This window comes from Barbus barbus (genome assembly GCF_936440315.1).
Source record: "Barbus barbus genome assembly, chromosome: 37".
Classification (NCBI taxonomy): domain Eukaryota; kingdom Metazoa; phylum Chordata; class Actinopteri; order Cypriniformes; family Cyprinidae; genus Barbus; species Barbus barbus.
This window is the reverse complement of record NC_136715.1, coordinates 1,672,501-1,698,649: the sequence shown is the minus strand read 5'-3', so window position 1 is coordinate 1,698,649 and position 26,149 is coordinate 1,672,501. Positions and strand designations below refer to the sequence as shown.

Below are 26,149 nucleotides of genomic sequence, written 5' to 3'. Positions count from 1 at the left end.
CAGCATAACGACAAAATCTCAGAGGAAAACTGGAATGCTTGAGTTCAGATCCAGAATGATTCTGACTAGGGCTGTAACAAATTATTATTTTAATAGATTATTTTTATTTTTTATTTTTTACATTTAATCTTTTTATTATTATTTTCTAATTAGTCAGTAAATCCTTACCAATAACCTTAGTTAACTATCTTAGTTAAAATAAAAAGCCTTAGTTAAAAAAATAAATAACCGTAACTTCTGCTATTAATCTTTAAATGTTTAATTTAAACATTTTCTCATAAAATACTTACCTTAAATATTTTATAAAAATCCCAACGTGAAAAAATAAAGTGCCGACAATTACAAGACATTTATCAGTAATTGAGTAATACAAATGCCTGTGCTACATTCACCGTTGCTAGGGTACTCTGGTTGGTTGCCTGGGTGTTGCTATGAGTGGTTGCAAGGGTGTTACTATGCATTTGCTAGGATGCTCTGTGGTTGCTAGGGTGTTGCTATGGATTTGCCAGGATGCACTGGTTGGTTGCCAGGGTGTTGTTATGGATCCTCTAGGTGATTGCCAGGTGATTGTTGTGATGTATTTGCTAGAATGCTTTGGGGGGGTTGCCAGGGTGTTGCTATGCAGTTGCTAGGATTCACTGGTTGGTTGACAGGGTGTTGCTATGGATGCTCTGGGTGGTTGCCAGGGTGTTTCTATGCAGTTACTAGGATGCTCTGGGTGGTTGGCAGGGTGTTGCTATGCATTTGCTAAGATGCACTAGTTGGTTGCCAGGGTGGTCCCCAGGGTGTTGCTATGCATCTTAACCCATTTACTTCTGTAATGTGACATTTCCAGATAAAAATCTCCTGCTGGAATGACCTGCCCAGCTCAATCCGAGCAGCTGAATCCTTAGCCATCTTCAAGAAACGGCTAAAAACACATCTCTTCCATCTTTATTTGACGCTCTAACTCTAGCACTCTCTATTCTAATTCGATTTTATCGATTTGTTTTTTTACACTTGTGACCTCTTACACTTGCACTCCCTATTCATTTTCTAAATGCTTGTTTTCTTTATAAGAAAAGGCTCTAACACTGCTAACGTGTACTGCGTTAAGCTAACCGAGACTTGTCACAGCACTTAAATATCATTGCTCTTTTGTTGGTTTTGATTGCTTCTATTGTCCTCATTTGTAAGTCGCTTTGGATAAAAGCATCTGCTAAATGACTAAATGTAAATGTAAAAATAGGATACTGTCTTTAAAGTGAAAGTGAAAGTGACGTGACATACGGCCAAGTATGGTGACCCATACTCAGAATTCGTGCTCTGCATTTAACCCATCCAACGTGAACACACACACAGCAGTGAACACACACACACACACACACCGTGAACACACACAGCAGTGAACACACACACACACAGCAGTGAACACACACACACAGCAGTGAACACACACACACAGCAGTGAACACACACACACACACAGCAGTGAACACACACACACAGCAGTGAACACACACACACAGCAGTGAACACACACACACAGCAGTGAACACACACACACACACACACACACACAGCAGTGAACACACACACACAGCAGTGAACACACACACACACACACACACCGTGAACACACACAGCAGTGAACACACACACACCGTGAACACACACCCGGAGCAGTGGGCATTTATGCTGCGGCGCCCGGGGAGCAGTTGGGGGTTCGGTGCCTTGCTCAAGGGCACCTCAGTCGTGGTATTGAGGGTGGAGAGAGCGCTGGACATTCACTCCCCCCACCTACAATCCCTGCCGGCCGGAGACTCGAACCCGCAACCTTTGTATTACGAGTCCGACTCTCTAACCATTAGGCCACGACTTCCCCGCAAAGTCTTAAGACAGGAGGTTTGAAGGGACATCAACTAAATAGCAAGTAATCCAGCAAATTGGGTCAATTTTGATTTTACGTGGACGTCAATAGTGAATCCTACCGTTTTATTCCCAGAGAGAGTGTTTTATATGAGCTTTTCACCAGACAAATGGCCTCCAGTCTGTAACCGCTGAGAAGAACAGAGTTCACGCTGACTATCTCATCACCGATCTGGACTCGACCCAGCGCTGCTCGACTCCCGTCCTCCACCTAAACACACAAACAAACATCAGCAACGTCTGCCAGAACAAGAACAACGACATTACTGCAGACAGTGATGGTAGATCACTTACAGTGTAATCTGGTACTAATCCCAAATTACATGACAAAAACAATCCATTACATTACACATTTTAGGTCATATAATCAGACTACTTTTGTAATAGTATTAGTATATTTTTTATTGAATGCCATGTCAGCATCTTAGGCTATTTTCATGGCAAAATACAAGTATAACAAATACAATAAAAACCAGCAAACAGTTATATTACACAAGATTTTTTACATTAACAAATGATAAGAAAAATTCTAAAACTTTTTCTGGTAAAATTATTCTAAATAAAGTGAGTTCATTAAAGAGTTTTCTACATACGTTAAAAGCTGGACAGTCCAATAAAATATGTTTGACAGAAAGGAGAAGCTTGCAAAACATGCATCGAGTAAAGTCTTCACCTTTAAGCAAAAACTGATTCCTTTTGACCCACCTCGTTTACCACATTGATTTAAACAGGATAATCCTGTACATATCGGTATAAAAATACAAAGAGAAAGAAAATATATTCCGTTTGTTGTTTTTAACAACATGAAGTACATTAAGATTTCCCAAACTGGGGTTCATGAAGGAACTGCAGGGGGTTTGTGAGTTTAATGAAAAGCTAATAATTAGTTCAATCATATGTCAAATTGAAATAAATAATTTAAAAAATAACAACAATCAAAATAAAATACTTTAAAAAGATGAAATATTTTATTTGTTTGCATGTTGTGACCATAGTAGTCAGTAGTTGACTGGACTTAAACTAGAAGACTTTCTGAATAATGTATGAAGCAGGTTATTTTAGGGAAGAATGAGGGAGAATCAATCAATTATGAATAACTTAATGCTATTGTGTGAATAACATGTAATCATGTAATCAACAAAAAAAGCAACTGTAGTCTGATTACAGGTATTTTAAAATGTAATATAATCCAATTACAAGTACACAATCTCATTATGTAATATTACATGTGCAGACATTATTGCACTGAAGGTTTAAAGCAGCTGTCAAAGCCCTGATAACAGAGCACCAGTGACATCTCTGGCATGTCTAGGGTTATATATGCAATATCTTACTGCAGCTTCCATGTTGAGATGGATGTGGTTTGTGTGTCTGCTCAGGAATGATATATGATAGGAAATAAAAACACAGTCAACCTCATTTATTTCTTAAAAACAAACATATTCAACCTAAACCACATGATAAACTCAAGTAATTATTATTATTATCATCATAATTAAATTAAAATAATCAATATTACTAGTGTACTGACACTAAATACAATTAATAGTAATAATACTAATTTTATTTAAAGTTCAACAACATGCCTTAATAAACCATCAACCAGCCATTTTAGTGAAAATCCTCAGGAAGCCCTTAAAGAAAACCTGTTATTCCTCGAGTGTGTTTGTGTTTTTGATTTCTAAAGAAATGACGTTTGAGACATTCAGTGTGACTTTCAGCATAATTTAAATGAACAACAATGATTTTTTTAAAAAGTGTTTATATTAACTGTCTAAAAAAAGAAAAAGAATAACATTTAATTAACAAAAATAATTACATTTTATATCATATTTAAAATACTATACAAATAAATATATATTTATATTTTTAAAAAATTATAATATTTTAATTATTCATATTTCTTTTTTTTTTTTACATTTAATTTGAACCTAAAACATTTTAACCTGATATAAAATATTAAAATGGAATTTAAGAAAAAAACTAATGGATTTCATAGGGTCTTATTTTATATGTTAAATCCTGTTTTATGAACAAAATAATAAAAACATCATGTGTTTATTATTTTTCATAATTATTAAATTGTAAAAATGATTTAAGAACTCAATTTATTAGAAATGTTTTTGATCATTATTATTTGTATTAGATTTTTATTATATTATTATTTCTTACTATTTTTATTTTTACCTAATCGAAAAATATCAATTTAATTCATTTGTTCATTCATTAATCTTTTTTTATTATTATTATTAAATTGTAAATATGATTTAAGAATTAAATTTATTTGCCATGCTTTTTTGGTAATTATTCTTTTATTTTATTATTATTATTATTATTTACTATTTTATTACATTTAATTCAGAAAGTCTGTTCACTGTTTAGTTCAAAGACCGATTTAAGACGAACATGTGTGACCCTGCAGCACAAAAGCAGTCAAAATCATTAGGATATTAAGTAAAGATCATGTTTCATGAAGATATTTAGTACATTTTCTACTGTAAATATATCAAAACTTAATTTTTGATTAGTAATATGCATTGCTAAGAACTTCATTTGAACAACTTTAAAGGAGATTTTCTCAATATTTAGATTTTTTTGCTCCCTCAGATTCCAGATTTTCTAATAGTTGTATCTCAGACAAATATTGTCCAATCATAACAAACCATACATCAATGGAAAGATTATTTATTCAGCTTTCAGATGATGTATACATCTCAATTTCAAAAAATTGACCCTTATGACTGGTTTTGTGGTCCAGGGTCACATATGGGACGAGGACAGTCCAACATCGATCCTACAGGACCCTGATGAGAACAGCAGCAGAGACTAAAGCTAAGAACATGTCATCATGAGCGCTGTGGAGAGCAGCCGAGGCAACAGTATGAGCTGCTATCAGATGCCATCAGCTGTGTTTCCTTCACTGAAACCCGAGCACAGCCTTAAATATTCAGCAGCTTGAAACGTTAGAGTCGCATCATTTCCTCTGCGCTGTACGCAGTAGTGCACACTCAGTAGTGTTCAGAAATGTGGTTTGGATGAAGTGCAGTGAACTATAGACTGGATTCAGAAACACATGCTTGTTTTAGTAGCTCCTGTCAAACTTACAGTGGATTTTGATGCTCTTTTGTGCAGCTGTGCTGTTATATTTCACATTAAAGAAACAGTGAAGAATTACACAGAATAAGGCTACAGGAAAGTTTACGGGAATTTGAATTAGATCCAGTTTATTTATTCCCATGCAGCTTAATCCACAGAGACGGCAACAATAAACACATGAAATAAATACTGTAATGTTACGTGAAACACGTTTTAAACAGTATTTTATAAATGTGTGAATGTCCTTCATTTGATCAAGTGTCTGTATTTGCGCTCAAATGCTCCAAACAAACAAGGCCTGAACAATTTGGAGGAAAATTCAATGATTTTTCTGATATTAAATGCAATTTTAATTTAAAATGCATTTTTAAAGAGCTCTCGGTTTACTGTACTAATTTAGAGTACTTATTTCAATATGACCATAAATATTAATAATACTAATAACAATATATTATTAGTGTGGTATTTGTGCACATTTTTATTACACAATAATTATTATTATTATTATTAATATATTATCATTATTGTTGTTATTTGCATATTTTGTTTATAAAATAATAATAATTTTAATAATTACAAATAATATAATTATTGTTATTATTAATTCAAAATGAACAAAATAATAAATAATTAAATTAATACGAATGAACACTTGCACTTTATACTATTTGTACTATAATTTATTAAATAATATTATTATATTTTAAATTTATAATTAAAATCTCTAATAATAATAATAATAATAATAATTGTTTTTATATTCAAAGAAACAAACAAATAATACATTATTAATAATTAATATATTTTCATTTTATACACTACTGCAGAGTAAAATTACAGTATTTACAATAAATACAGCATTTTATAAAACTTTTATTTTCCATTTTATTTAACTATATATTTCCTAAACTGTATTTCAGAATAATAAATAATAAACTAAAAGTAGTGCGGTGAAATGGTTCAGTGAGAGATGGTCAGATGGTGCTTCAATACAGAGGCTATTAATTAATTAATTAATTAATTAATTAATTAATATTAAAATATTTTTCAAATAAATAAAATAAAACAATTAAAAAATTAGATGAATAGGGGGATGAATTAGTGAATAGGGAAATACATATTTCTGTCTAAAATCTAAATATTTTCCAAATAATATTTTACACTTACAGTATATCAGTATATAATCACAGCAGTAACTGTGTTTTTAGTATAGCTGCCTTTTAAATGCCAGGATTAGGATGATCATATTTGGGACCTTTGACATCTAAAATATTGAAAGCCCTTTCTCTATCATAAATCATGGAAGGATTGTCAGCAGTATTTAATGAGATGTCCTCGTGATAATACCTTGGTGATGAGCAGCGGCTCGTGATACTCCAGTCCTCCTCTGAGAGTGAAGCCCCACGGAGAGCCTCCGATCAATAACAGCTCCACAAACTCCACACCTCCATCATCTACATGTTCTCCATCTACTCTCTCCATCATCACACCAACTCTCTCAGGAGCCGCTGCTTTCTCTCATTCTGTGTAGTCTCGGCTTCCAGAAACGAACAAAAACACCTGCAGAAAACTATCCCGGACTAGATGTGACTCCAGCGGCGTGTTTCAGTCTTTGGCGTCTGTAGTTGAGCTTCATCAAACTCCATTGGGATCAGAAGAGCAGCGCCACCTGCTGGCCGCTTCCGGCTCTGCGCACAGTGGAGAACTGCCCTCATGATCAGAACTCTTAAGTTTTTATTATTATTATTAAAAGTATATCTAGGAAATAATTTCAGTGATTAATGTTATTAAAACGTGAGTTCATTAATAAATAAATTAATTAATTCAGGAAATAATATCAGAATTAATACACACATAAAGTTGTAAATTCATGTAAAATATTTACAAATTGTATTGTATATATTTATTTTTATTTATTAATTGGGCAAAACATGCAACAATCAATAAAATAAGAAAGAAATCAATCCAGGAATTAATATCAGACAAAACAATTTAAAAATGATTGAAGATATTTAATTAATTTATTTATTTCGCCAAACATAAATAAAAAAGAAAATAAAAATAAATAAATAAATTCAGGAAATAATATCAGAATTAATACACACATAAGAAAAAATAAATAAATAAATAAATAAATGAATGATTGAAGATATTTAATTTATTTATTTATTTGACCAAACATAAATAAAAAAAAAGAAAATTAATTAATTAATTAATTCAGGAAACAATATCAGAATTAATACACACATAAAGTTGCAAATTCATGTAAAATATTTAAAAATGTATTGTATATATTTATTTATTAATTGGGCAAAACATGCAACAATCAATCAATAAAATAATTATTAAAATAATTAAAGAAATCAATCCAGGATTTAATATCAGACTAAAAACACACATAAAGTTGGAAATTCATATAAAAGATTTAAAAATGATTGAAGATATTTAATTTATTTATTTGACCAAACATAAATAAATTCAGGAAATAATATCAGAATCACATAAAGTTGCAAATTCATGTAAAATATTTACAAATGTATTTTATATATTTATTTATTTTTTATAGGGCAAACCATGCAACAATCAATCAATAAAATGATTATTAAAATAAATTAAAGAAATCAATTCGGGAATTAATATTTAGAAAAACTACACTCATTACAAGTTTATATAAAATATGTCAAATTTGTTGAACAGATTTAGTTAACTTATTTACTCGAGCAAACATGAAAATAAAAACAATATTGCATGTGCGAGGAGACATAAAAGCAATATTGTGTTGACGCTTCATCTTCAGCTAAAATGCAAATAAAATGACTGAACAAAAATGTCTTGTTTTATAAATAGCCTATGTTTCGCTCTAACGAATAAGAAATTTAACAAACAAACAAATAATAATTAAATAAATAAATCTAAATTGCGAGCAGCAGAGGTCAGTGTGAGATCAGTTTTCTTCCTGAAACTCGCTTCTGTTTCTTTCTGTGTTTCTTTCTTGTGTTTTAATTAATAATTAGCAGAACAGCAGCTCTCAAATATGCTCAAATAAGGAGAAAATCTATTCTAATTGTATTGAAGTCACAAAAGCCATATTGACCTAAAAGTACAGTAAACACAGGACATAATCAAGAAAACAGCCAGTGAGATGATACAGTCTGTATGTAAGGAAATGATGTTGTGAAAGGGACAGGGCATGCTATAAATAAAGTCACTCTTAGGAACTCCTGAATTTCTAAGAATGAGGAAATTATTTCATAAACAGGTAAAAGACTTGCATTAAACTGCATATGTTTTTAATTTGTCTTGTGTGTAGTGTTTGCCATTAAATGTTTATGTGCATGAACATTTTTATTAGATTTGCTTTCATTTGTAGAATAGAAAAATGTGTTTGTTCCTCAATTTGGGTGTTTTCCTGCATTATTTATAATCGTTCTGCTTTTAGATGTTTTTGTGTCGAGTCTTCAGTCCTCTTAAGGAGACTTTATTCAAAGCAAACATTTATTAATTCATAATTCTGAGTAAATCTCACTCACGGTGTTATATCTGCTGTTTCTGAAAGGTAGGACTCATTCACTCAATCATTTAAGTCTTTATTGTGTTCTTGTAAAAACCTCCAGTGCTACAAAGCTACTTTGACTAAGCACTAAATTTAATTTCTTTTCAATTCATTTTCTTTAGGTAAATTGTAAATGTTCACCTTTTTTGGTGCATTTCAGGTGTATTTGTCCAGACTGACCCTGTGATTTTCCCCCTGGATCAGTTTGTGCTCCTGCAGGATCCACCGTGGCTCTGGGGTCCAAATGTTTATTAGATCCTGGATGGATATTTCAAGCATGGAAACTCAGAGTAAATAATACTGAAACTCTAGCAGATCCCAGTAAGGACTCCCGGTACAGATATATTAAAGGTTTTTTTCACATGTGTTATCTACTAATTCATGGTCTAAAAGAGACAGACGCTGGCACATATCACATGAGCTTCATTTACAGAGAAGAAAACATCAGCTCTATCTCAAAGAGTCAACCAGAATTCACTGTACGTGTCACAGGTAAAATATTATCCTACCCCTTGATTCATTTTCACTTGGTAGGCATCTTTCATTTACATTTTGAGAAAGATAAATCTGTGATCCTGAAGCACAAAAACAGTCATAAGGGTCAATTTTTTTAAATGGAGATGTATGCATCATCTGAAGCTGAATAAATCATCTTCCCATTGATGTATGGTTTGTTATGATAGGACAATATTTGTCTGAGATACAACTATTAGAAAATCTGGAATCTGAGGGTGCAAAAAAATCTAAATATTGAGAAAATCACCTTTAAAGTTCTTAGCAATGCATATTACTAATCAAAAATGAAGTTTTGATATATTTACGGTAGGAAATTTACTAAATATCTTCATGGAACATGATCTTAATATCCTAAAAGAGAAATGTATAATTTTGACCCATACAATGTATTTTTGGCTATTGCTACAAATATACCTGTGCTACTGATGACTGCTTTTGTGCTGCAGGGACACAGATAGAGACAGATGTGTGTGTTTTATTAGATCTCCAGGTGTCTGTGGACTCTGATCGTGTGACTGAAGGTCAGAACATCACAATGACCTGTAAGACCAGCTGCCCTCCAAAACAAACCTTCATCTGGTTGAAGAACAGGGTTCGTTTGGATCTCGGTTATACCAGTGATCCGCTGCATGTTTCTGTGGTGAATCATGAGGATTCAGACAGATACTCATGTGCACTGGAACACTTTCAAACATTCACATCGGCCGAGACGCTCCTCAATGTTACCGGTGAGTAAAACATGAGAAAAAAGCTTGATTGGTGTGTTATTGTGAATCGTATAGCACACGCACATCACAGAGACGTCTATTTAACATCTGCAATATGTATTTTTTTACTGTTTGCTCATCTGCAATCCGTCTATTGGACGGATGTCAAATAGACGTCTATTAGATGTCTTTAGGATGTTTATGATTTAGAATGTATGTAAAACTGACATCTTAAAGACACCTGTCGGATGTTTGTACACAGCAGATGCTTTCCAGATGAAGCGATCTGTAACAGACATCTTGCAGACGTACCTGTGCTATCTGTTTCTGAATGAAATAAAAAATAAAAAAAGAATAATAATGCAAGATATTAAATTAATAAGGTAATTGCCACTTATCTCACAATTTTGAATTTTTGTCTCGCAATTCAGACCCCCCCCCCCCCTCAGAATTATGAGATATAAACTTGCAACTGTAAGTTATGTAAGTTATAAAGTCCAATTCTGAAGGAAAAAATACTATTTTCTTACAATTGCAAATTTGTATCACGCAATTCTGTTTTAACGCAAAATTGCGAGTTTATTGCTTATATCACACAATACTGATTTTGTTTCTCATAAAGACATTTTTTTTCTTCTTTATAAAGTCCAATTCCGAGCTGGTAAAATTGCTCATTTATATCACACAACTCTGATTTTATAACTCACAATTGCACGCTTATTTCTTAGAATTGTGAGTTTATAATCTCGCACTTCCTCCTCAGAGTTATGAGATATAAACTTGCAGTTGTAAGTTATAAAGTCCAATTCCGAGGGGGAAAAATACAGTTTTCTTACAATTGCACAATTGTATCACGTGATTCTAATTTAACTCAAATTTGCGAGTTTATTTCTTAGAATTGCGATTTTGTTATATCTCACAATTCTCACAATTATATCTCAATTTTCTCATAAAGATGTTTTTTCTTAATAAAGCCCAATTCCGAGGGGGAGGGGGGGGGGGGGGGGATTTCTAATTTATATCAAGCAATTCTGATTTTTTTTTTCTCACAATTCTGATTTTATTAATATTTCGCAGTTCTGAGAGAAAAAGTAAGAAATCAGGTGAAACGGGCTTCCATTAGAATCTGTGAATCTGGTCTAATATTATTTATGTCTCCAGATGTGGCGTATGGAATCATAACGCTGTGGCCGCTCCTGATTCCTGTCGTTCTGCTGCTGGTTTGTGCAGCTCTGTGGAGGATGTGAGTCTGTGATCTGGTTCTTCTTTACATCTCTTCATGTTCATCTCAACTGCTGTGGTTTTGAGGAGACATATTATTGGATATGAATATTCTTCATCAAGCTGGTTCCAGATCAGCTTTGCAAGATGGAGCGTTAGTTTTTTCCATTTCCACTATACTTTTTCAATCTTTGATGTCTTCCTCGATCTGCCTGTTTGTTTTCCTTTTGTAACCTTTCCATTTTGTTTATACTTGCACCAGATGTTAGAAACAGCTGACTGGGAGCATCCAACTTCTTCTGCCACACTCCGTGATGGATTTCCTTCTCGAAGGAGTTTTATAATCACTTGCATTGTTTCAACAGACAGCTCTCTTGTTGGAGCCATGTTTCCTTTCAATTAGCCAAGTTCAACAGCTCGTTAAGGTCTGGAAGCACTCTCTTTTAACTGTTGACTAATTAGCATTTTAGATATTTGCCGGTATTTATGTCAGAAATGCAAATTACAAGCTGATCCATATTTTTTTCCTCAACATTGAATGATTCCATAATGTTTTGATATGGAAAACTATTTTCCATTAATTTGTTTGAGGTATGTTTCACATAAAGTGTTGAATTATCAAGCAAACATTGTTTTGTGTCATTTCTGTGATTTGTTTACTTGTTATAAAGTCTTATAAGTGTGGTGATGCCATCATTTTTGACCTTTTTGCCCATGAAATATCGCTAACGTGACCGTACCTTCATAACTGCGCAGATGTCATGTTTATGTTTTCTTCTTCTATTTAAACAGAAGGACAGAAGTAAAAGAGCAAAGCAAACAGGTAAACCTACACTGGCCAGGTTTTTAATAGACTGATGACAGACCAGTTTCGAACATTAACTTTTGACTTGGCTTTTCTTCAGAATGAAAATGTGTACGAAAATGAATCAACACCGCCTGTGACCTTTGACCTGGAGGAGAGAGTAAAGTCAGTTCATCAGGAGGAGGAAGTTCAGTACTCCTGTGTTAATTTCAGCAAATCTACAAACGCCCAACGTTCTGCAACTTCTGAAAAGGAAGCTGATGTCCAGTACGCTCAGATCGCGGCGCAACATCAGAACAACAGCAGAAAATACTGACATGATGAGTAATATTAGCATTCAAACCCTGTAAAGCATGGCATATGAAGTAATAGTCAGGAAAAAAAATATATATATAAATATATATTTTTGGCTACATGGAACAGCATTTAGACAAAATCTAAAAAAAACTAATGTTTTTTTTTGTTAAGCATCATATTTTATACATCAGGATTTATTCTGATGTAGTGCAAATATGGAGAAACAACAGCTCAGTTTTATTAAGAGACTCAAACTGAGCAAAAATATTCAATTTGGTGCAGATGCTGATATTTATACGCATAAAAAGTGATGAAATTCTGATGCTTGTGATGTAAATCAATGAGATGTTTATAACAGTGCAGCAGATACTGACATAAAATGATCTAAATATCAGCGGTCGCTCTATATCTCCAGTAATATGTCTTAGTAAGATGATATCTAAATGATCCAAACATATAATGCAATGCTGATTGAGAGATGAAGAAATAAACGCTCCTCAGAAGATGTGAGATGAAGATCATTCCTCCGCTGAGGAACAGAGAAAGTAAAGCTTCTGGAAACAAACGCTCCTCAAAAGATCCTGATGTTCAGATTTGAGACTAAAAATGATTGATGGAGAATCAAGTAAAGCTGAGCTGCTTCAGTCCAGTAAGAGTTCATCTGGAGATATTACTGCAGTTATTCTGACGCTTACTTGATCAAAATCAGTCAAGATTTGACTCCTTTTGAACCAAAGATTTTTTTACTGCATTTATATCCTAAGCTTAAGTCAAAGGAATGTATCTTTATTTCTATGGGTATCTTACAAGCTAAACGCCTCATTGCATTACAATGGAAGAATCTAGAACCACCCAGCATAAAAAGGTGGCTCAGGGAGATGGTACTGAATATGTCAATGGAGAAAATTACATATGTTATTAAAGGAAAGGGTAAGACTTTTGAAGATGTTTGGAATCCCTTTAGATCCTTCATAGAGAAGGAGGATAGTGACATGTTTAAGGAGACAATTGAAGATATGTGAGACTATAGGATGTATTTGTATTAAGAGGTCTTAATATTGTGGGTGTTTTTTTTTTTTTTTTTTTTGTGTGTTTTAATCTATTAGTCTTGAGGATGTGAGTCCTGTACAAATTGAGATATGCTATGTTGTAAAGATGCAAAGACATCAATATGTGTCTATACTGCATTTTGTAGTTTTGTTCCTGGTGTGTATGTAATATGTTGTTAAAAAGTTAATAAATATATTGAAAAAAAAAAAAAAAAAAAAGATTTGACACGAGAAGCAGCCGAAGCTGGACGTTTACTGGATAAAACACTCTAATCAATCAGAGACAGAAGACATGGAGGAGATTGAGTGCGACTGCAAAGTTTGATTGTTTAGAGGCCTTAGAAACATGCTTTATAGGGTTAAACAGATGTTAAACAGTTAACTGCCTTTATGTTTAACTGGTTTGATTGTGCTGCTTATCTCATTTTGTGTAGCAGTGGTGTCATGCATTGCTTTTCCACTTTCATATACAGTTCTCTTGTATTATATATGTATTAAGTTTAACTTAAAGCTCATTTATTCTATGCTCACTATAGTTTTTCTATCAAACTGCCGAATCTATCAGTTTATGTGAATGATGTGCATCTCTCTGGACTCCCTCCTTGCCTGACGTCAGTCGCCATTTGTGACGGTAACCACGGCAACCACTAGCCTCCCCTAGAGATATATCTGGTGATGAATTCAGCTCTGATTTTGCTTTATGCATGTGCTGTACTGTACAAACTGTACACCTGTAGCTCTTACTATGCTAAATGTCTGTCTTTGCAGCATTGCAGGCGAAAAATGTACTGAATGCCTTTTTGACAAAAATATATTCTGTACTTTTAGATACTATGTGAAAATGCATTTTTAACATTCATTTTTCAGATTATTTTAAGATGACTATTTTAGAAGAAAGGATTTCAGTGCACATTTGGATATATGCCTGTGTTTGTGACGACAAAAGCAGGGTATCCTCTCCATATTAACACGTCTATTTATAGCCGCTGCTGCATCTTTTTTTAGATCATGCTGTTGATGCTCTGCTGTTTCTGGAGACCCGGTGCTCGTCTTCCCTTCACAGTCATCATGATTTTTCTAATGCATGTAGTGTTAGAATATATTTGACAATCATATTTCCCTATAGAAATGACAGATATGATTCTGATGTTGATAATAACAATATGAGCTCAGCTGTGACCCCATCTGGCCGAAATCCTGAAACCTTTTAAAGAGGGTAAAGCCCTGAAAGACCCCATACCATCTCTGACGGAGAACAGATTGCTTTCAACTCACTGCATCGATTCTACACCCACTGCTCACTTTCATTGACGCCATTAAATATTCAGCATTTCCGAATGAGAGTGCATTATCATACATTTTGAAATTGAGTTTTAGTTTAGTGAACTGCTCTCATTAAACACAATATACAATGCAATGATTTTGTGCAATGCATTTCTATCTATGCAATACGTTTCTGGTTTTTGTGTGCATGTGCAAAAATAGTGTATATAGTACTACAGCTGCATGATTAATCAAAATAAAACCAAAATCACAATATGGCTTAGTGAGATTATCAAAACGCATGCGTGTTTCACAGAGAAGCACAGCACTGTGTTCATTTATATGTTTAGGGGATACCTGCGGTTTTCCATCGAAATAAAGTTTGATGGTTTAACTCTAAAAATGAAGAAATTAGGACAGGCATAAATATTAGTATTGTAATTTTACAGTTACAAATTAAAATAAAATTATTTTTATTAATATTCTTTTTATTTTACAGTGACATATTACAACAGTAATATGTATTTAGTTTAGAGATTTAGTCATTTTTATATTTTTTTATTTAATAATAATTTTTATTATTTTATAGCCATGATATAATCACAGAATTATGTCCAAATTGTGCATCCCTAGTCCAATAATATTTCTTGCTTTGTTTTTATTTAGCAATTCTAATATTTGTATTTAGGTGAGTAGTGGTAATAATAATAATAATTATTATTAATAGCCGTATTAATATAATCACAACATTTAGGCTAAAATTGGCAGACTTTCTTCAACATTAATATTTCTTGTTTTGTTTTTATTTAGTAATTGTAATAGTTTTTATTTAGCAGCATCAGTAGTAATAATAATAATAATAACACTTATTATTATATATAACCATATTAATATAATCAAAATATGTTGGACATATTGTGCAGCCTTAGTCCAATATTAATATTTCTTAATCTCTTTTTATTTAGTAGTAGTAATAATAATAATTATTATTATTTTAAAGCCATACTGATATAATCACACGATTGTGTCCAAATCTGGCATCCCTTCAAACAAGCACAGCAAACCTGTTTTTTTAATCGCATTTTTTCTCATAAAAAAATCTTAATTAGTCTTTTCCCCAAATCGTGCAAGTACTGTATACAGTACACATTATTACGATACACACATGATGTTGATCTGCCTCTCTATCCTTACACAACATAGTACAATACATGTCAATAAAGAGGCTAAATAACGTCAATGGTATTCAAGTTTTAAATTAGACCAACATATGAATGTTTCCGAGCATTTAAGAGTATAAATGTAACTTTAACTGGACTAAACAATGCAAGTCTCCCTGTGAGACGCAAACATGTAGCGGATACGTTTCCTGTTTCTCCTACAGGCGCTTTGTTGTAGCAGCGGAGGGACTGTACCATTCATCTGTAGGGGAAACCGACCGCACGTACAACTACCGTTCTGACTCTGCTCACACGACAAACACACAATTTTCAGATATATCGTAGTTGTAAGTGTCTGTAACTAATGTAAGTCAAATTTGTGCTTTTATACGGTGATTTTAGCATGTGGTAGATAAGCGGTGTTCGTCGGTTCACCCCTACGCCGCGCCTGTTGCCATGTTCCCGGTTCCCTTATGGGTGTGGTGAAGAGATTGCTGGTAAAAATTGCCTCTCGGTTTGCGTGAGGGCTGCGTGGCCCTTTAAATGTGTTTAAAATTGACTTCCAATTAATTGTGCTGCTTTGAAATTTACCTGTGCGCATATCAACATGCAAGGGATCTGAAAGAAGCGGATTTTGCCCAAACCAGCCTGATCAGGTGAGGGAAACAAAACAAAAAACAATCGTCCGCCGTGTTTCTCTTTTCTCGTCTATTTCCTGCTTGTAAAAAGCTCGTAAACGGGTATTTATTTACACCTCTGAACTTCTTTCTGCTGTTTTTGGGAGTCAATGATGGGTTGAATCTCGACTGAGTAGCTAATTAGTTAAACTGTAATGTGTTAGTTCTGGTTGAAAGGCAACAGGAGGCCTGATAGAGTTCAGTCTGAACAGATTTAACATGTTCAGTGTTTCCTGATCATCTAAACTACATCTAGTCTGGTGAAGAGCTTCAATATCAGGCTGAGAAATGAAAGAAATCTCAGTTTGGGTGTCATATTGTGTCCTTGATCGACACACAATCTCGAGAGTTACTATAGTAAACAAACTCTTGTTTTTCAATCAAAGTCTTACTTGGATTCATAAATCTGCTAGTAATTCTATTTATAAGTTATACTTCCAGCAGAATTCATATTTCTAGTATTTTGTGAAGGACACCAATAGCTGAGATTGTTTGAGCAGAAGCTAATAGTTTTACTTTCACTTTTTCTTGCTGAAATATGTTTGTTTTGATTTAGCTTATGTTTTTTTATAGATGTTAATATCTGCCAGCTTTAATTATTTTGATATTTACGAGCCTCATATGCTGTTTTGGTCTTCTGATGCAATAATTGTAAATATAGTTGGTTAATAGTGGTTCATTTTAACTTATTTTCAAGAGGTGAGCATGTTATATTTTAACCGAATTATTTCAGTATTTATTAGGTGATCTCAATTTTTCTAAACATGTTATATTTTATTGTAATTTGTGATTGTGTGTAATATCGTTCAGTTCCTCTTCCCAGCTGGCAAATAAGAGGCAATTGCTTCCTGGAAGTGCTTTTCAGTTGTATTTATGATGTTTTCTAACTAAATAAAAGCACACAGGTTCTCCTTCATGTATCTCAGATATGCAAGTTTAATTTCACTGACTCTGAGCTGATTTTAGTGTTTTATTTCTTCAACACACTAAAATATTAATTGAAATCTTTCCTGATATTTTAATAAGTTAATATTTAACACATTGACATGCTAATGGTCCTCAGAGGTTGGTTAATGGTTGCGTGACATGCAAGAAACAAACAAGATGTATCTTTTTTTTAGGAGGTATTTTATTTTAATTGAATTTAAAATTATTTAATTTTACATTTTAGTAATTTACTTAATTATTAGCTTTTCATCAGCTCACGCCCCCCCAAAAAAAGTATTTATTGGGAATCCTTGCCTTAAAATAGAATTTGAAATTTTTGTTACATTGATAAACTGATGCTAGATTTACACGAGTAACACTTTCAGGAAACATTTTCAATCTTTTGTAAAGTTACTCCGCATTACATAAAGGCCAAAACATGAGGTGTATTGTTAAATGTTTATCATGATGGTTTGTTATTAAATATATGGAGGGTTTTGTTGGTCTGGTAGTGGTTGGGTAGAATAACCAATAACTTGCATCATGATATGAGTAATTTTATGTCACGATAACAGTATGTTTCATGTTCTAGCTATTTTTATTGAAAATTCAATGGAAAAATTGTTTTTTTTTTCTTTTTTTCTTTTTTTAACCAATGCCTATTTTTTGAAGGATCATGTGACCCTGCAGTAATGATGCTGAAAATTCAGCTTTGCATCACAGGAATAAATTACACTTTAATATAGATTCACATAGAAAACAGTTATTTGAAATTCTAATAATATTTCACAATTTGTACTGTATTTTTGATTAAATAAATGCAAAAACATTTTAAAAATCTTAAATGTTCTAAACTTAATATCCAAATGTCCCAAAAAAAAAAAATCTGTTTACATTTTTAGTGACTTTTGAGTAAATATTCTGTAAATGATCTTATGCACATTGAAATACTATGGGAGATGATGCTAACTGTATCCATGGCAAGCTATTTTTATTGGACATTCAATGGAATTTGCTGGACACAAAGTAAAATATAATCAAAAGATTATTGGCTTATAGTCATAGACCGCTAACTGAACTCCAGTTTAATTTCTTTCAAATGACACCCTTAGTATGAGAGATGCTGGACTAGTAACCATCAGTCCAGTATTACTTCTCTAATAACCTTGTTACTCACAGACGCTGTTGGAGTTTGTAGTAGATCTTTTAACTCTATTAAAACACATTCATGTGGAATCAAAGGTGAGCGAAACATCAGAGACGCGGACGGACGCCTGATTTGACGAAAGGTCAGTGAACATATGGCTGGCATTTGGCAGCAGTCGGTGGTGTTTTGAAGACCCTTTGAGCGCAGCGTCATTTCCCAATGCTCTCAGATCAGTCTGTGCATGTAATTAAAGTTGCTGGAATGGATTTGGTCGAAGGAAGCTGGTCCGTTTGTAATTGCATTTTAAGGGATTTCATGATTGCATGCATCACTGGTGCAATGTTTGATTGATGGGTGAGTGCATGCGATGTCATTGTATGATGCATGATTGCAGGTCCAGCACGTTGTCGTCTCGGGTGCCGGTCAAACAGGAACAATGAGTGAGTTGGAACAGTTGCGACAGGAAGCGGAACAGCTTCGCAACCAGATCCGGGTAAGTGTTTGGACCGACATGCAACAAAAGGAAGCGTTAATTTGAGAGGACATCCATGCAAACTATACACTTCCTGTGATGTTTATTTAGATTGGCCAGTTTAGTCACGGATTGCATTTGTTGTTGTTTTTCAGGATGCTAGAAAAGCCTGCAGTGACTCCACACTTTCGCAGGTATGTAACAAATCATTAATGATTGCACCGTCCTGCATCATATTTGCTGAATACAATCCAATAGTCATTTCTTGCTCCTTTTGAGCTGCTGATATCAAAAATAGTGACAGTTTTGCTCGAGCACGTCACACTTTTCACTAAATTTGATTCATTTGGTTTTGACAACCATTTGTAAGGTGAAGTCGTCTTGTATTTTCACTTGATCAGCAGAAAAGCACCTCAATTCATGTCTTCATCTGAGCCAGAATACAACTATTTATTTAATAATCAGCCCATTTTCACATGTATGAATGATTTTGATGACATTATTTTATGCATAATCCTGATTATGGCCAATGACTGAAGAATATGCAAAAGGACTATTAAAACAGAGTATTTAAACATACTTTGCAGATTGTAAGTTAAATGCACAATTTTAATGCTTTTTGTCATTAAAACAAACTTCGTATAAATATATAATTTATAAAAAATATTCTTTGACATTAAATAGAGAACATTTTTCCACTCCTTTGCAAATTGTAAGTTAAACGACACGTATTGAATTTGTTTTATCTTGAAAACAAAACTTTTGACACATGCATTAAAGCTGATAATTACGTTTTATACCGCTATCGAAAAAAATTAAGAGACCACTTGAATATTCCCAGTTTCTCTGGAATTTTGATTTATAGTTAAGTGTTTATGTAAAACATAATTTTTGTTTTATTCTGTAAACTACTGATGACATTTCTTCCAAAATGTAAATAAAAATGTTGTCATTTAGAGCTTTTATGCATAAAATGACAACTGGTCAAAATAACTACTTTTTTTTGATTGTCATGAGTTAACTCGCGATTAATCACATGTTTATTTGTTCTAAATGTACCTTTAATTAATACTTTTCAAGTTTTTAATACTCTAATCAACATGGGTATGGACAAATATGGATGCTATATGCAAATGTATGTTTATTATTATTGAAACCATAGTCAAGACTAGACATGTTTCAAAGGTCATAGATGTTTTTCAGAGAACTTGTTCATATCTATTAGACACATGAAAAAAGAAATACCAGGTTCTCATTACTACAATTTACTGACACTAACCTGTTTACATTTCCGCACGGCAGGGCAGCTCACTTCATCTGAAAATGCAGAATGTATATTTATTGTTTATTAGATTTGTTTGCCCTTCTGTGCCCACATACTATATTTTGATGCAGCTAAATTCTCCATAAAACAGTTTTCATTGGTATATTTTACTGTTTCTGTTGTCAGACAAGGGAATGAATATGAAATAGTGATTGAAGCGCGATCCATTAAGACTACATAACCAGCTCTCCTTTCCAAGATGTTAATCTGCACAAAAAATCACACCGTCGTCTGATGAAATCAAATACACATAAGAGAATGACAATAGCTGTGCTGTGATTTCGGCTATAATTGCATGTAAAATTAGAGAAGCAACATAATGTGTTTAACTGAATTAAAGTGCTGCTGAAAAGAAACTGAGCAGACGCAGAGAGAGAGAGAGAGAGGTGTGTGCGCGCTGGGAGAGCAAGACCTCGTGCTCACCTATTCTCAGAAACTAAATAAGGTTTGGGTGCTTTTTTGAAGGGAAAAAAGTCTCTAAAGGGGTCTGCACTGATGCTAAGTTGGCAACACTGTGCATCTCCATTTCTCCAACTATGGGTTGGACCACGGGTCAAACAGAAAATACGTGCTGCGATAATCGTGCGTTAAAAAATTAGTGCTGTTTAAATGAATTTGCATTAACACGTTATTATCGCGTTAACTTTGATAGCACTAATTTTTAGACAAACCAATGCCAATGTCTTCATAAGAATTAAGAAATCAGTATTTGGTGAAATATAACCCTGATTATTTTTGAAAAAATGTGTTATTTTGACATTGTCATTCTCTGAAAAAAAAAAAAAAAGACTTTTTATTTAAAAATTGGAAATATTATCAGATAGTATAAAACAAATAATAATATTTTACTCAAACCCATACCTAGTAAATCCAGAGAAAATGAGAATTTAAGTGGTATCTTAATTTTCTACATCCACACACATTTATATATAATTTTGTGGAAAAAACTGTATGTGAAAGTTTTTAATATTTCTGAACTTCGCATCATCAAATTACGCAATATTAGGCCTTTTTTGCCAATCAAATTTTTTTTTTTACGATATTATTCATAGATATCAACCAGTTAATCTACAGACTTCCTTGACGTAAAAATTTTTTCCGTGAATTTGGAGTAAATATTCTGTAAATGAGCTAACCGCACATGAAATGCTACAGAAGATGATGCTGAACTTGCTAACTGTACTGACGTCAGCTCTACACACTGGTCTAGAAGACATCTCTAATGGGAGCTGATGATGTTGTGCGATCTTTAATCTCTTGCTGTTTTGGGCTCATATGGCAGATGACAGCGAGCCTGGACTCAGTGGGGCGGATACAGATGAGAACGAGACGCACGCTCCGAGGTCATCTCGCCAAAATCTACGCCATGCACTGGGGCAGCGACTCCAGGTGTGTGTTTGATTGGAGGGACTCTAACCATCACGATTGCTTTTAGATACAAAACACCGCTGCTTTAAACACTCTGGGATGATCTCCTTTCAACTGTGTGATTAATATTACATGAAATAACGCTTGGGACCCTGGTGTTCGTTTTCCGTGGAGCTGTAATAAGGCCTTTCCCACCATGTTGCTCAAATCCCATCTGTGTCCCATATTAATTACATTTCGTTGATTGAAAAATAGATAGGCTGCAGTGTGGATATTTATAATTTCTTTGCCTTTTTTCAGGTTACTTGTCAGTGCCTCCCAAGATGGCAAACTGATCATATGGGATGGTTATACGACCAACAAGGTAATGAGATACTAGAGCCGTGTACACTGGAAAAAAAATTATAACATTGCTTTATTCAAATTAAAAATGTTCATTATTATCACCGACCTAAATGCATTAATTTATACAGACTTCATGAGTTGAATCAGGTAAAACATGCTCTGTAAGGGAATAGTTCAAATGTGCTCCCCCTCAGGCTATCCAAGATGTAGATCAGATTTGGAGAAATGTAACATTGCAGTGAATGGGTGCCGTCAGAATGAGAGTCCAAACAGCTGATAAAACATCACAATAATACACACCACTCCAGTCCATCAGTTAACATCTGGAGAAGACAAAAGCTGAAACAAATCCATCATCAAGACGTTTTAACTAAAATCCCAGTCCATAATCCATAATAACACTTCCTCCAGTGAAAAGTGTTCTGGTCTGAATCAGGAGAGAAATCTGCAGATCAAGCAGCGTTTACAAGACAAAACAGCTCTAAACAAATGTGGCTGGATTTTGATGTGAGAGACAACAGGAGATGCACTTTTTCACTGGAGGAAGAGATATTATGGATTAATTGTGATGTTTTATCAGCTGTTTGGGCTCTCATTCTGACGGCACCCATTCACATCCATTGCTGAGACACTGATGCGATGCTACATTTCTCCAAATCTGATGAAGAAACAAACTCCTCTACATCTTGGTTGGCCTGAGGATGAGCACAATTAATTTTTTTTAGCAAGTTACCATATTTGGATGAACTATTCTATTTAAGGTAAAAGATTACCACTTTTTATAGTTGTTTTCTTTTATTCTTCAGCTTTAGCTTATTATATTGCTGAAGTAAGCTGCATGTTTTTAACTCTGTCCGGCAGATGCACGCTATTCCCCTGCGCTCCTCCTGGGTCATGACCTGTGCCTACGCCCCGTCGGGGAACTATGTGGCCTGCGGAGGCCTAGACAACATCTGCTCCACCTACAGCCTTAAAACCCGCGAGGGCAACGTCAGGGTCAACCGAGAACTGGCTGGACACACAGGTAGAGTCACTTTTATTAATATTACCTAGTACTTCCTCTAAAACAGGGATTAATCAGCAGAACCCCTTTGACCTGAAATGTTTGCTGAGGTTTAAAGTAAATATTTCAATAATTTAACAACACATTTGCGTATTCTCGACTCTCTGATGCCGGTTTATGCAGGTAATCAAAAAAAATAATTTCAAGTGTACTATTTTTACTGTTTTTATTGTAATAATATTATTAATTTTAAATAATAATTATCCACTACTGGTCAAAAGTTTTGAATAATTGTTATTTAAATTATTTTTGAAAATTTAGCTTCATCACAGGAATAAATTACATTATAAAAATATATTTAAATTAGTAAGACTCGCATATATTATGTAAACACAAACTTTTATTTTGGATGTGATTAATCTTTTGACAGCACTAATTTAAATAGAAAATGGTTATTTTAGGTTATGTTTTTGATCAAATAAATGCAGCCTTGATGAGCAGAAGAGACTTCCTTCAAAAACATTATAAAAATCGAATTATTCCAAACTGTTGAACAGAAATTATAATACGATTCTGTATTTTATATCATATGTAAACATAATTATGTATTTAAATTTGACATTATGATTTAATTAAATATTATTACCTTAGCAAACTCACAAACCTCAGTTTGGGAAACCCTGCTCTAAAACAGGTCTTTCTGTGTGGTATTTCATACAATATATAATTATGGAATACATAATTAATTTTCTATTAATATTCTGTAGGCTATCTGTCTTGCTGTCGTTTTCTTGATGACAATCAGATCATCACCAGCTCTGGTGACACCACATGGTGAGTTAATGTTACATAAAATAATAATAATTAAACTCATTATTGTGAAGCATTAGTATGTCAAGGGATAAATGGTGTAAACATGTACATATTTTAGTTTAATTTTTTCCTGTTGAAATTTAGATTTTTTTTTTTTTTTTTTTATTGTATATTTTATCATGAATTTTCTTTTATCCAAAGCGACTGGCATTTAAGGTATATGTTGTATTAGCTCATGCATTCCCTGGGATTCAAACCCATTACTTTACATTGCTATCGGCACGCTCTACTGTTGCAACAGGAAATATTTATTGCAATGTTAAATGCATAAAAGGTGTTGTTTCATGTTGTCTTTAAAAGCATTTAGTTTTGATTGAAACGAAATGGACTCCATGTTTAACTTTGCTCCTGCAGTGCATTGTGGGACATTGAGACGGGCCAGCAGACCACCAGTTTCACGGGACACACGGGTGATGTCATGAGTCTGTCGGTCAGTCCCGACTTAAAGACGTTCGTGTCAGGAGCCTGCGATGCTTCTGCCAAACTGTGGGACATCAGAGACGGGATGTGCAGGCAGTCCTTCACCGGCCACGTCTCGGATATAAATGCCGTTTGCGTAAGTGTTTCGATCAACTGTTAAAATCACGCTTGCTGTTTGTTTAAATTGGGTGGTGTTAGGGCTGCACGATAAAAGGCAATGAAATCATGATTAGACAGAAGCTGTGATTGTCATGCACATCTTGTCTGTGAAGCACGGTTCTGTGATCAGTAGTAAATCTCCATCTGAAGGCCAGAGATACTCCAAATACACCCCGCAGAAGAAACCCAGGAGATGCCTATAACGCTAGCTAAATAAACAGATTTAACTGCTTTTATTGATTCAGCATGACTAATAAACAGGACTACGACAATATATGATTAAACTGTCTGTATATCGATTTGTTTTGCGTAGCTTGTCAGTGAACTACGGCTCTGTGTAGTAAATGCTGCTCCTTGATGGAGATTGATACTGATTACAGAACCGGCTTTACTGACGAGGTGCGCATGACAGTCGTATTTGATTAATCGTGTAGCTCTAGGTGGCGTTTATTGTGTCCTAGAAGCTCCTCTACATGGGCAATTGTATTGAGTTTGGTTGTTTACTTCCGAATAGTTCTTTCCGAATGGAAATGCCTTCACAACGGGTTCAGACGACGCCACCTGCAGGCTGTTTGACCTGCGCGCGGATCAGGAGCTCATGATGTATTCTCACGACAACATCATCTGCGGTATCACCTCCGTGGCCTTCTCCAAGAGTGGACGCCTCCTGCTGGCCGGATACGACGACTTCAATTGCAATGTTTGGGACACTTTAAAAGGCGAACGTGCAGGTAAGAGCAAAAAAAAATTCACTACCCTTGAAAATGTAAATGTGTGATTATAGGGGGAGGGTTTGTGCATATTTATTTTTATTATTTACTTATTTTGTTGTTATTATTTATTGTTATTAGGGCTGGGTTTTGACATTAATTTCACGATTCGATTTGACTCATTCACAAGCTTTCGAGTCGATTACCGATTCAATGTAGATTATTTTGGATATCAGGTACAGTATGTGACACATTTTATCAAGGAAAAAAAATCTTTCAACTAATGCTGTAAAATATACGAGAGTCAGGTGGTAGGCTACTACATTACTATTGAAGGTTACAATTGACTGATTTGTAGGCTATATAACTGCTAAAATTACTCTTTAAATAATAAAGTTACAATTACTTCAAATTTAGCAAAATGCCCCTCTCTACAGTTTATTTTTCAGTATGTCACAGAATGTTTTTTCTGAGGTAAATGACGTTACGTGACATTGTTTACAAGCCATTATGACGTCTCTGCGCGGCTAAAACACTGATTGAGAGATTACATGAGACAGGATGCGGATTGTAAAGTTGTACTCTTTCTTTTAAATTGTCTTTGGATGTTTAGTCATGTTTATTTTGTGCTGAAACTGGTATTAATGTGGAGAAGATGGTTAGTTCACTGAGGCGCTACAGTGATCTGTCACTCCACATGAAACAGCGCCAAAACGGCATTTATTGTATGAATACTGCAATACAATGGACAGAATTTGAAATCTGAGACGGTTTCATATTAAAAGTACCAAAGCACAATGCTTATTGAGATCTATTGGATGGGAGGTGCCCTTCAAAGTTCCGCTCATTAACTAAAAACAGGCTAGACTAATTGATTCTTAGGATTTATGAATCAATGTCATTCCATAAAAATTAGAATCGATTAATAGAGAGATATCAATATTTTTATTTAATTTTTTCTAATTTTATATGGTTTGATTTTATTTAATTTATATATTTTTTTTATATGTTTTTATCATTGTTTTTTAAATAATTTATTTTATTCATTTTAGGGACGCATGATATTATCAGAACGTTATCCGAATTGGCTGATAAAGACTTAAAATGTAAATATCGGCATCGGCCCGATATGAAAAATTATGCCGATAT

The 26,149-nt window shown here is 33.9% G+C and overlaps 2 protein-coding genes across 3 annotated transcripts in view; one reads left to right on the top strand and one right to left on the bottom strand.

Annotated features, from left to right (window-relative positions):
• Positions 1-6,592, bottom strand: part of LOC306857104 (protein Shroom2-like) — a 28,177-nt gene extending 21,585 nt beyond the window's left edge. The window contains exons 1-2 of the mRNA XM_079396798.1: positions 6,352-6,592; positions 1,971-2,119 (exon numbers count right to left, since the gene is read on the bottom strand). Coding sequence (XP_079252924.1) covers positions 1,971-2,119; positions 6,352-6,489 — 287 coding nt within the window. The 5' untranslated portion in view covers positions 6,490-6,592. The remainder of the gene's footprint in view (positions 1-1,970; positions 2,120-6,351) is intronic.
• A 9,450-nt stretch (positions 6,593-16,042) lies between these two features.
• The window catches only part of gnb4b (guanine nucleotide binding protein (G protein), beta polypeptide 4b), a 15,450-nt gene continuing 5,343 nt past the window's right edge, over positions 16,043-26,149 (top strand). The window contains exons 1-9 of one of the 2 annotated variants that reach the window (XM_079396846.1): positions 16,043-16,231; positions 18,721-18,819; positions 18,954-18,992; positions 21,405-21,511; positions 21,791-21,854; positions 22,697-22,859; positions 23,606-23,672; positions 24,066-24,267; positions 24,805-25,021. In XM_079396846.1, the coding sequence (XP_079252972.1) occupies positions 18,763-18,819; positions 18,954-18,992; positions 21,405-21,511; positions 21,791-21,854; positions 22,697-22,859; positions 23,606-23,672; positions 24,066-24,267; positions 24,805-25,021 (916 nt within the window). In that variant the 5' untranslated portion in view covers positions 16,043-16,231; positions 18,721-18,762. Of the gene's footprint in view, positions 16,232-18,638; positions 18,820-18,953; positions 18,993-21,404; positions 21,512-21,790; positions 21,855-22,696; positions 22,860-23,605; positions 23,673-24,065; positions 24,268-24,804; positions 25,022-26,149 lie in introns of those variants that run through there. The other variant, XM_079396847.1, reaches the window with a different exon arrangement.